Here is a 12,260-nt window from a genome sequence, read left to right as displayed (position 1 = left end):
GTTCAGAGTGTCCTGAACATACGTCAGTGGCTGAGCCGGCCCTGCCAGCCCCCAGCGCGGCGGGCGGCCGGGAAGCACCAGCTGTCGGCACCAGCTGCTCCCAAACCGCATCCCAGGAGGGACCCACGGCCCCACCCCAAAGCACTTTGTGCCTCGGCAGGGCCACGCAGCCCCTTGTCCCTTCCCCAAGGTGATCGTGGGAATGTCACTCGGGAGTGTCACCGCTGCTGGGCTGTCTCGTCAGGGATGAAGCGGCTGATGAGAGTCCCGTGCGGCTGGCGGAGCATCTCATGGGTGGCCGAACTTTATTTCACCAGCGATGGAACACTTCACGATTAACGGAGCGCTGCCTCGCATGTGACGAAGCATCTCACGAGGGACGGAATCCCCTGCGAGTGAGTGAGTGATGAAACATCCCAAGAGTGATGGAGCTTCTCTGGAGTACCGGGGAGCCGCCGCGCAACTCCTGCAGCCGCGGGCGTCTCCCGCTCCCCCCGGCTGCTCTCCCCGGGCTGCGGCGAGGACCGGCCGCATCCTCCCTTCCCGACCGACCGCATCGTCCTCCCTCCCCGACCCTCCGCATCCTCCCGACCGACCGCATCCCTTCCCGGGCCCGCATCCTCCTCCCTGCCCTGCCCGGCCCGCCGGGAGGAGCCGCTGACGCCATCGCGGCGCGCCGGGCGCGGCCATGGCGGCGGAGGCGGCGGTGGTGCGGGTGGCGGTGCGGGTGCGGCCGCTGCTGCCCCGGGAGGCGCTGCGGGGACACCGGCCCTGCCTGCGGAGCGATGCCGCCACCGGCGAGGTGGAGCTGGGCCGCCGCCGGTTCCGCTTCGCCGCCGTGCTGCCCGAGGCGGCGGGGCAGGCGGCCGTGTACCGGGCCTGCGTCCAGCCGCTGCTGCGCGCCTTCTTCCGCGGCTTCAACGCCACCGTCTTCGCCTACGGACAGACCGGCTCCGGCAAGACCTACACCATCGGGGAGGCCAGCGTCGGTGAGTCTCGCCGGGACCGGCGGCTCCGTGCCCGCCAGCATCCCTGCTCCGACAGCATCCCTGCTCCACCAGCATCCCTGCTCCGACAGCATCCTTACTCCACCAGCATCCCTGTCCCGCCAGCACCCTTGCTCCACCAGCATCCTTGCTCCACCAGCATCCTTGTCCCACCACCATCCCTGCTCCTCCAGCATCCCTGCTCCTCCAGCATCCCTGTCCTGCCAGCATCCCTTCTCTGCCAGCATCCTTGCTTTACCCAAACCCAACTGCATCATCATCGTCTCCATCACTTCCAGTTTCACTCCCAAACAGCCCTTCCACCCTGCCAGCCCCTCCAGCTCAAGCCAGCCTCCCCCCACCATCCCACCCTCAGCAGCCTTTCCTTTCCCCCTACCTATGTTGCTGTAGCCACCCCCCAGAGGTGTGTCTCCACACCCTTGAGATCACAGTGTCTAGGTTTCTCCTCTTTCACTGCAGGACAAGTGGCAGGATCTGGTCCTCCACCAGCTCTGGAGGTGGTGGTGATAGTCCTAGGTCCTGAAATAAACCTGAAGGACAGGGAGGTTTGCAAGTGTTAATCCTGTTTGTTTCTTTATATGGAGGAAATGAAGAAAAAGACAACTTTTTCATTCTGGCTTAATGGCATTGTGATTTCTAACAGAGGATGTGCTGTAAACATTTCAGTCATCTTTAGTTAATTGCATCATTTGTAAACACTAAATTGTTTCATACTTTTAATGTACATCTGTTTTCAGTCTCCCAGTTCAGGCTATCATTGCACCAAATTTGAGAATGGCCATTTTACATGGCTGTTGGAGACAAAAGGAAAAACATTTAAAATTCAGTAGAGTGCTGTGGCCAGATACAAGCAAGCTACAAGCACAAAAAAAAAAAAAAAAAAGAAAAAGAAAAGCTTCTCGCAGTTGGGAAAAGTTGTGGAGTCATGCTGGCTTCAAAGGACACCACACTGCAGCTGCAGGCATGGTGTTTGATACTCACTGAAATGCTGAGGTGCTTTTTCCTTCTTGAGGAAGGGCTGGAATCCAGCACAGCAGTGGGGTAGGATTTGCCCAGAGGTCTCGTGGCATGTTTAACCCAGGCTGCGAGGGCTGAGCTGTGGGACAGTTGTGAGGCTGCTCCTTTCCAGCTGACGTGTGTTGCAGGCAGGCTTCTGACCTCAGCTCTGTCCCCAGCCAGCGTGGGCTCCCTGGATGCTCCATGGGTGTGTGCCTCTCTTTGCTAGCTTCCATCAATGAGGATGAGCAGGGCATCATCCCACGAGCCATGGCTGAGACCTTCAGGCTCATCGACGAGAATGACCTGATCGACTACACGGTCCGAGTGTCCTACCTGGAAGTGTACAAGGAGGAGTTCCGGGACTTGCTGCAGGTGGATACAGCCAGCAAAGACATCCAGATCCGGGAGGATGACAAGGGCAACGTTGGTATGTGTGCCTGTGCACAGGCTCTTTTTCTCCTCATGTTGTAGGCCAGAGCTGGGCTATCTGTCTATGAAGGCAGAGCCAGGTCTTCCCCCTCCATCCCCTTGTCTCCTGCAGCAGTTTGCTGTGCTTAATCTGGAAAGCTGGTCTGGGCAAAGCCCAGTACAGGCAGGGTGACAGCACCAGGCTCTGCAGAGGAGCTGCATCCTCAGGCAGCCCATCCCTCCCCACATTCTCTGAATCTGAGAGGAGCAGTGAGAGGAGCAGAGAAAAGAATGATCAAAACAATTCTTATCTCATTGGCTGCTCCTGTGTTGTGCCAAAGTAGAATGCAGTGTGGAGATTGTTTACCCAGAGTGATGGTGTTTTGTTTCCTTGGCCTGTCAGGGCCAAGCATGTGTCCTGACTGTCGGTCAGGACAGTCACAAGACTTTGTTCAGTTGAGTTGAGTGCTTGTGCAGTTTCAGTTTAGATGTAGTGTAATATAGTGTAATAGAATAATAGAGTATAATAAAGTAATTAATTAGCCTTCTGATATCAGTGGAGTCAGATGCATCATTCTTCCCTTCGACGGGGGTCACCTGCTTTTACAATACCCACCCACAGCTGCCTTTGCTTTGCAGTGCTCTGCGGGGTGAAGGAGTCAGAAGTGGAAGGGCTGGACGAGGTGCTGAGCCTGCTGGAGATGGGGAACACAGCCAAGCACACGGGAGCCACGCACATCAACAGGCAGTCGAGCCGCTCGCACACCATCTTCACGGTGACCATGGAGCAGCGGCGCGGCGCCGGCCGCCTGCCCCTGCACCGCCAGCCCCCCGCCGTGCCCGCCCCCGGACAGGTCCTGGTCTCCAAGTTCCACTTCGTGGACCTGGCGGGCTCAGAGCGGATTGTGAAGACGGGAAACACAGGGGAGAGGCTGAAGGAGAGTATCCAGATCAACTGCGGCCTCCTGGCCTTGGGCAACGTCATCAGTGCCTTGGGAGATCCTCGGAGAAAGACCACCCACATCCCATACAGGGACTCCAAAATCACCAGGTACCACTGGGAGCAGGACCCCCCACGTCTCACGGGCTCAGCTTCCAGGTCTGACCTCTCTGCAGGTCATCATGTAGGGAATCTCAAGGAGCAATGAGGCCAGGATAGGAATGCAGGCCTAGGTCGTTGCAGTGTTACAGACAGTGAGGCTTGCATGAGTTATGCTGCTAAAGCTGAGATGAGGTGTTGCTGTGGGTTACCCTGCTCTTCTTGCCAGTCAGGGAATAAAAAGTACTCCCAGTAGGCTTGTTTAATGGTCCACAGTTAGTTCTTAGCTTGAGCACGTGGCCTTTGCAATCTCCAGCAGCACCCCTGGCAGCACATATGTAGCAGTGATCACAGAGTCAGGGAGCTCCCAACCTCAGGAGTTATTTGGATGGAGACTTGCCATGGTGCAAACTGTTAATCCTCTGCTTAATGATTCCGTTCACCTCACTGATGCCAAACCAGCTACAGAGCAAGGACATTATTTTCCTTGGGCTCAACCTCTGAAAAGGGTTGAAAACCTTCTGTTTCCTTTGTACTTCTGCCATTTTAATCCCTGTGCTCTTCCTTAGGATCCTGAAAGACTCCCTGGGGGGGAACGCCCAGACCGTGATGATAGCCTGCGTCAGCCCCTCATCCTCTGACTTCGACGAGAGCCTCAACACGCTGAACTACGCCAGCCGGGCTCAGAACATCCAGAACAAGGCGGTGGTGAACTGCCGCAGGGAGACGGAGCACATCGAGGAGCTGCACCTGCAGATCAAGAGCCTGCAGAAGGCGCTGGAGCAGCGGCAGCGCTCGGAGACGCGCACCATCCACCGCTCGGGCAGCGCCAAGCGCGGCGCGCCCGACGCCACGGCCCGGCTGCAGGCCGAGTGCGCCCATTACCGCACCTGCACCGACGCCGCACACCGCCTGCTCTCCGAGCTCCAGGAGGACAGCAACCTCAGCCTGGAGCAGATCCTGCGCATCAAGGAGTGGCTGTGCGCCGTGGAGAGCCAGAGGAGCGAGCTGACCTCGGCCGGCCTGGACAGCGGCATTGAGAGCACCTCCATGGAGGACCAGGGACAGGAGGCACAAGGGTCAAAAGTGGCAAAAGGCCAGGTAATAGTGGGGTGTTACAGCTCTCTGAGGTGGGGTTCATCTCGTGGCCACAGCAGCCCCGCATAGCATGATGGAAGGGTCAGGAGAGGGAGAGGAGGAGAAGTAACCTGTCCAAGAGGCTCTAGGGAGGCAGAAGGACATGGTCCTCACAGCAGGCAGGGAAAAACTAGGACTAGGACTCTCAGCTGCAGCTGAGAGATTTATTACATAGGAAGAATCTGGGTCTGCAGAGCTGTTGAGTCCTTGCAGAGAAAGGAAGAAACAGACAAATGCTGAGGCTGCCTCTCTTTTATTTTGGAGGGCAGGTGAGCACTGAGAAGTGTGAGTCCATCAAAGATGAGCAGGTGGCCAAGCTACAGAGGCAAGTGGAACGCCTGGAGGAGGAGAACCGTGATTTCCTGGCTGCCCTGGAGGATGCTATGGAACAGTATAAGCTGCAGGTATTTCTGGGCTCTGCTCTCTTTGTCGGGACCTGTCCCACTCCTCTCCTTCCTGCCCAGGGGTGCTCAGCCTAACTTTCAGGTTCTTCTGCAGTGGGTCTCAGATCAACATGTATGTAACCACATTTTTCTCATTGTTTCCTAGAGTGACAAACTGCAGGAGCAGCAGGATAAGATCTCAGAGCTGCACGTGCGCTTGGAGATGGCAATGCCAAACCTGTGTGTGCCAGGACTGCTGGAAAATCTTCACCTGGTCACTGCCAGCCAGAGACCTCACACAGCCCCACTGGATGCTGCCCCATCCCATGGCTTTGGTGGGGTTCCCTCAGGGCTGCTTCCTGAGCAGAGTGGAAGAGCTCTTGGCAAGAAGGTGAGGGCATAAGGCTGTGCCACTGAAGAACTGCTGCCTCTTCACTTGGCTGCTCTCCAGTGTAGGAGAGCTTCTGCCCTGCTGTTCAATGTGATCTTATCAGAGGTGTAGCTCAGAGGACTGTGCTCAGTGTTCAAATCCAGAGTTTTACAACTCTGGCAAGAACAGCCCAGCTTCAAAACTGAGGCTTTTGCTTTCATGTTGTGGGTGAGTCCCAGAAGTGTTCAGTGTTTGAGCAGAAGAAGCACAGACAGCTGGGTCTGGCAATACACTGGTTCTCCTGAAAATACACTCAATCCACTTTGTTGCTTTTATGTCTAGCAGTGATGTTCAGCTGGGAGCTGCTTTTTCCAACACTGGCTCTCACACAGCTTGTTTCCTCTCTTTCCAGTTCTGTGCCCAGATGCTCAGCAGCAGCTCCTCCTTGCAGAAAGAGGAACTGGCAGGCTGGCACCCGAACCATGCACAGCACCCAACTGGTGATCCTGAGGTCAGAGAGGTGGTGCTGAGGAGGGAGCTCAGCCAGGACTCAGAGAAGCCATCAGAACTGTCCTCAGGAGAGGAGATGGAGGAATGGGAACAGAAACGGTCCCTGTCCCAGTGCCGGTGAGTTGGGGCTGTCCCAGCCAGCTGTCCCTGTGCCGTGTCCCTGTCCCTGGCTGTCACCTGGCTGCCCCACCTCTGCAGCTCAGCTCTCGTGTCTGATGTAGGGCAAATGCTGCCTGTGGGGTCAGTGATGCTGCTGATACACCTTACTGCTCCCTGGGGAGCTCATTACCATCATTCCTGACCACAGCTGTTGTTTCCATCTCCTTCTGAAGCCTGTGGATCATGAGGGTCCTTACTGGGAACAGCTTTAGGAGTACCCAGACCAAACTAATTAATTTTCTTCTTCTTCTAGAAATGGGATCCAAAATTGGAGCAAGAAAGAGATTTTCAAGTTGAGTGAGGAGCCAAGTGGAGGCAATGCCCACTCAATTCAGGAGGAGCAGCTGGAGCTGTCAAAAGGCAAGTAGCAACCATAGGTTGGACAATCTTCCATGGGCTGGTGGTGCTTCACTGGGAGATCTTGGTGTCCCACCTGGATGTGCCCAGAGGACAAAAATGGAGCAAAAATGGAAGCCAGCTGCTTTTGTTAGGGAGAAACTTGAACTCTTAGGGTCTGGCAAGGGTGTATGTTATGGTAGAACCTTCAGGTGACTCTGGGCAATGCTGTGCCAGACTCTGCCTACAGATCCAAGATCAGATTGTCCTTCTGTCACCCATCTGCTAAGATAAGACTTTCCTGACCTGAGAATCTGTGTTCCAGAGGTCTATGGGAAGCGGGAGGCACTGCTTGGCTGCCGGGAGCGCCTGCCAGGGAAGGGCTCTGAGTGGAGGCTGGTGCAAGCACAGCAGAAGATCCGAGAGCTGGCGATCAACATCCGCATGAAGGAGGAGCTGATCACGGAGCTCATTAAGACAGGTACAGAGCTACTGGCAGGAATATGCACCCATTTCCCATGAAACCTCCTCCTAGTTGTGGTGCTTAGTCTCTCCTTCCATCCTCATCTTCTCTGCCTGTGTTGCTTGTGCTCAGTCTCTTCTCCTAAAAGCAGCAGGGCCTTGTTTCTCCATCCCTCCAGCTGACAGAAACCCAACCCACTGGTTTGTTCCTTCCCTACAGTGGCTGAGGGAAAGGGAACATTCAGTCTCTGTGGCCAAAAATACTTGGGGAGAGGGAGGAAGGGTCAGGATCCTGGCTGTGAGAGAGGGGGTTGTGTTGCAGGCAAGGATGCCCAGGCTCTGAACAAGCAGTACAGCCAGAAGATCAGTGAGCTGGAGCAGGAAGCAGAGCAGGTGCGGGCAGAGCTGAGCGACAGCCAGAAGCAGCTCCAGGAGCTGGAGGCCAAAGAGCCGTGGGACCCTGGGGAGAAGCGCAAGCTGCAGGAGTACCGCACACGCCTGGCGGCCGTGCGGAGCAAGGCACAGGTGAGGGGGACAGGCTGAGCAGGGCAGAGCTGGGGGCATCTCTGCAAAGAGAGGAGATGCCAAGGGTGGGTTTCACCCCGTGGCAGGTTCTGTGCAAGAAGAAGCAGGCGACAGAGAGGCTGGTGTCGCTGTCGGCGCAGAGCGAGAAGCGCGTGCAGGAGCTGGAGAGGAACATCCAGCTGATGCGGCGGCAGCAGGGGCAGCTGCAGCGGCGGCTGCGCGAGGAGAGCGAGCAGAAACGGCGGCTGGAGACAGAGGTGAACAAGGGACAGCACCGAGTCAAGGTAGGAGAGGGCAGGAGCAGCTGTGCTGCTGTGGGGTTTGTGAGGGTGACGCTGGCTGGGCTCTGATGTGGTCTGTGGTTGTCTTGGAGAGCATGGAGACAGCTCTATCCAAAGAGCTAGAGGAGAACATAATCTCTTCCTCAGCCCCTGGGCAAACACATCCCACTCCTTCCATGCTCAGGGCTGCTCTTTCACACGCAGGAACTGGAACTGAAGCATGAGCAGCACCAGAAAATCCTGCGCATCAAAACAGAGGAAATTGCAGCTTTCCAGAGGAAGCGGCGGAGTGGCAGCAACGGTTCTGTGATCAGCCTGGAGCAGCAGCAGGTACAGACAGCAAGCTGCCTCTGCTTCCCTTTCAGTGGGGATGCTTGGCAGACTGCAAGCTGAGGGAGACATCTGAAAACAGAGACCTGAGCCCATCCTGCCCTTGAGAAGGACAATCCATAATGTCATTTGCATCTAGTAGCAGAGGGCTTAAGATCTTTTCTTACCCCAGAAACAGGATCTGATCTAAATCCCAGCATTGGTAAAGAAGTTTTGTCTGTTTGCAGAAGGGTGGTGAGAGATGTGCCCTCTAAGAACTCCCTGACAGCTGGGAATTTAGTTTAGCTCTGCCTCTTGGAGGAGCTGGAAGGATAAAACCAGCAAAGTCTGGGCTGTGGGGGTTAGCAGAGATGGAATAAGGACCCTTGTTCAGATCTCAACCCTTCTCCTCTTTAGTCCAGCAGTCCTGGGCACTGCTGCTGCTGTCTGCACACACACCTTTTGCTTCTCCCTCCATCAGAAAATTGAAGAACAGAAGAAGTGGCTGGACATGGAGATGGATAAAGTTCTCGAGCAGCGCCAGGCCCTGGATGAGCTGGAAGATGAACTGAGGAAGCGGGAAGCTATTGTGGCCAAAAAGGAAGCCCTGCTGCAGGAGAAGAATGGCCTGGAGAGCAAAAGGCTGCGCTCCAGCCAGGTAAGACAAGAGTGTGACACCTCAACCCTTTGCTTGATTTCCAGCAGAGGTGGAGGCTGGAAGACCTGGGTGCCATCCTGGGTCTGGCTGCAGGCCAGGATGAGCAGGTGTTGGGAAGTGGGTAGGAAATCTTGTCTCTCTGAAAGAGTCTGAGCTTATTGGTTTGGTAGCCCTTGGTCTGCTTGGGGGGTCGCTTGACCTAGAGAGGGAGTAGAACAGGGCCGAGGGCCTGACTTGCCTTGGGAGCAGATCCCCTCGAGCATGCTCTGCTGCAGGCCCTGACAGATGACATAGTGCGCGTGTCCAGCCGCCTGGAGCACCTGGAGAAGGAGCTGAGCGAGAAGAACGGGCAGCTGCGCCACGGCAGCGCCCAGGACCAGCAGCAGATCCGCCAGGAGATCAACAGCCTGCGCCAGGAGAAGGACCAGCTGCTCAAACAGAGGCTGGAGCTGGACAACAAGCTGCGTCAGGGCACGCTGCTGTCCCCAGAGGTACCTCTGCTGGGGCTGGGGAGCAGGAGGCTGTAGGAGAGAAGTAAAGATTGAGCATGAGGTTGTTGGCAGATGCTCCCCCACACCCCAAACCGTGCATGTCCCAGCTCTCACCGGCACTGTTGACATGACAAGCAAGGCTAGGGCAGGGTGAGACAGAGCCAACCCTTTGCTCCCTGGTAACTACAGCTCTGCCCTGGCAGGAAGAACGGATCTTGTTCCAGCTGGATGAGGCAATTGAGGCTCTGGATGCAGCCATTGAGTACAAGAATGAGTCCATCACGTGCAGGCAGCGAGTCCTGCGGGCCTCGGCCAGCTTGCTGTCGCAGTGTGAGATGAACCTCATGGCCAAGCTCAGCTACCTCTCCTCCTCTGAGACACGAGCTCTGCTCTGCAAGTACTTTGACAAGGTGGGACACAACTGCCCTCTGTGCTGGTGGCAGTTGTATTTCACTTACTGGCTGTTAGTGATTGCATTATTAGCCACCCAGAACACATAATAAACATAACACAGCTTGAATGTACTTGTTAACAGAAATGATGACCTGACCACACTCCTGTTTTCCTCAGTTTCAAGCTTTCTCTTTGCATCATATTCCTGTAAAGTAAGGCCACAGAGCCACAGCACCGTGACCCTAGCTGGGAGAGGGGCTAAGTAGTTATAGGATGCATGGATCCCTGCAGTGGCTCTGCCACATCAGTGCAGCCACACCTTGCTCTTCCCTCCACAAGGCAGCTCTGACAATCCCAGCACTACTAACCTTTGTAGGCTGTACCACCAAACTAACATGACTGGGGCTCGGTGGAGCTGGAAATCTTCCCAGGCATGAAGGAGCTGAAGAGTTCCTTGCTCTTGGGCCCTGGCCAGGTGGTGACACTGCGAGAGGACCAGCACAGGCAGCACATTGCCTTCTCAGAGCTGGAGATGCAGCTGGAGGAGCAGCAGCAGCTGGTGTACTGGCTGGAGGCGGCCGTGGAGCGGCAGCGGCTGGAGATGGACCGCCAGCTCACCCTGCAGCAGAAGGAGCACGAGCAGAACATGCAGTTACTGCTGCAGCAGAGCCGTGGTAACCCCCAGCTCTCCAGATGGGCAGCAGTGCTACTGCTTTTGTCTTTCTCAGAGCTCCCAGGCTGAAATAGCCTTGTTTTTGTTTGTAGAGCACATGGATGAGGGGCTGGCCAGCAGCAAGCTGCAGTATGAGGCGAGGATTCAAGCGCTGGAAAAGGAGCTGAGCCGTTACATGTGGGCAAACCAGGAGCTGAACCAGAGACTGAGTAACATGAACCTCCATCCTGGACAGACCAAAGGTGAGAGGAGACCCAGGCACGGGCTTTGCTGTTCCTGACAAGTCAAAAGGGAGGCTCAATTCCCACAACTGGCAGTGACAGCTGGGAGCAGTCCAGAGCAGTGCATGTGCAGGTCCTTCAGCAACTGCTGTACAGGCACTAATTTTGATGATGAAAGTCCTGATACTCTCCTCACTGTACCCTCAATTTTTCCCAGCAGGGATGGAGAGAAGCATTTATGGGGCTGGGGACAGAGCTGCCCCTGAGCTTGGCCCCTGTGAGGAATTCAGCCTCAGGGAGCAGCCCGTGCCTCCAGCTGCCTCTGAAGAGAGCCCTCGGGCCAGGGATGAGAGCAGGGACCTGGTGCACGCCCCTTTGCCCTCGACATGGAGGCGTTCCTCGCTGCCCAGCGACAGCCCCGGCGACCCCCGGCAGAGGGACACGGAGCACTCCCTGCTGAGAGCAGGGCAGCCCCACGAGCTGCTGCCCCCACGGAGCCTGGCTGCTGCTGCTGCTGCTGCTCCCAAAGCCCGCCGGGAGCTGCGCAGGGCCAGCCTCAACGTCAGCCCAGTGCCTCATCACCCAGCCATGATAGACGTGAGGAAAAACCCGCTCTAGAGCCAGGCCTAATGTCAGCCCAGTGAGGAAAAACCCACTCTAGAGCCAGCCTCAACGTCAGCCCAGTGCCTCATCACCCAGCCATGATAGACGTGAGGAAAAACCCGCTCTAGAGCCAGCCTCAACATCAGCCCAGTGCCTCATCACCCAGCCATGATAGACGTGAGGAAAAACCCGCTCTAGAGCCAGGCTTAATGTCAGCCCAGTGCCTCATCACCCAGCCATGATTGATAGATGTGAGGAAAAACCCACTCTAGAGCCAGCCTCAGCATCAGCCCAGTGCCTCATCACCCAGCCATGACAGACATGAGGAAAAACCTGCTCCAGAGCCAGCCTCAACATCAGCCCAGTGAGGAAAAACCCGCTCTAGAGCCAGGCTCAACATCAGCCCAGTGCCTCATCACCCAGCCGTGATTGATAGATGTGAGGAAAAACCCACTCAGTGCCTTATCACCCAGCCATGATAGATGTGAGGAAAAACCCACTCTAGAGCCAGGCTTAAGGCTCACCTGACTCAGGGCAGGGAGCAGTATTGCTGAGCTGAGCTTGAGAGCCCTCCTGCCCCACAAGGTAGCCTGGCTGCAACCCTGTTACGTTTCAGAGGTCTGAGGAAGAGAAAGATGTGATTTGTTGCCATGAGTGTGTAAGGTGTGGAAGCACCAGCCTACATTCTCCATGTTGCTGCCAGTTGAGGCAGCACTGACAGGAAGCTCTGCTCCCTCAGCAGCTTGAACACTGTGAAGCAGGAGACACTTTGCTTCCAGGCCTCTTAACACTAAAAACTTGTTTACAATGTGGAATTCTCAGCTGAAGAGCTTGCTCAGCCCTGGCAGCCTCGGAGGGAGATGCTCTGCAGTCCTGCAGAATTTGTACATAGATTTTTGTAGTAACTTTGGGTTTTTTACATTTCTACTATAACTTTTCTAATAAAGCAGACTGAGTTTTATGAAATGGTGACTTGTCAGAAGGACCATTTACTGTGGGTATGTAGGAAAGGAGTTGTTTAAATCTTACTGCATGGGAAGTCAGCTGCTGTCACACTTTTGGCCTAATGTTTAAATATCTGTTTTAAATAGTCCCAGCCACATCTAGAAGGCCTCTACATTAAATTGACACAAGAACATCTCCAGGCAGCAGCAGAATTGTCTGAAATGTCCATGATAAAAGGAACTGTGGTTCTGCTTTTCTCTTTTCTCTAAGCTGCTTTAAGCAGGGTTTTCATATTCTTGAGAGAAATTCCAGTCTGGATTTAAGAAAGACTAAATGCAATCCTGCAGCTTA

The 12,260-nt window shown here is 55.4% G+C and overlaps 1 protein-coding gene across 1 annotated transcript; it reads left to right on the top strand.

Annotated features, from left to right (window-relative positions):
• The first annotated feature begins 425 nt into the window (after window positions 1-425).
• Window positions 426-11,930, top strand: KIF7 (kinesin family member 7). Its single transcript, XM_071441323.1, is given in 19 exon segments — window positions 426-681; window positions 684-989; window positions 2,233-2,433; window positions 3,054-3,465; window positions 4,023-4,554; window positions 4,860-4,994; window positions 5,140-5,364; window positions 5,768-5,970; window positions 6,266-6,372; window positions 6,674-6,829; window positions 7,133-7,335; window positions 7,422-7,619; window positions 7,821-7,946; window positions 8,407-8,583; window positions 8,859-9,074; window positions 9,278-9,484; window positions 9,943-10,141; window positions 10,233-10,382; window positions 10,582-11,930. Coding segments are annotated over 19 exon segments (4,407 nt in total). The 3' UTR covers window positions 10,980-11,930.
• Window positions 11,931-12,260: the final 330 nt, after the last annotated feature.

This window comes from Agelaius tricolor, unplaced genomic scaffold (assembly GCF_023055355.1).
Source record: "Agelaius tricolor isolate 1412-34295 unplaced genomic scaffold, bAgeTri1.0.p SCAF_16, whole genome shotgun sequence".
NCBI lineage: Eukaryota > Metazoa > Chordata > Aves > Passeriformes > Icteridae > Agelaius > Agelaius tricolor.
This window is presented reverse-complemented; position numbering and strand designations above follow the sequence as displayed.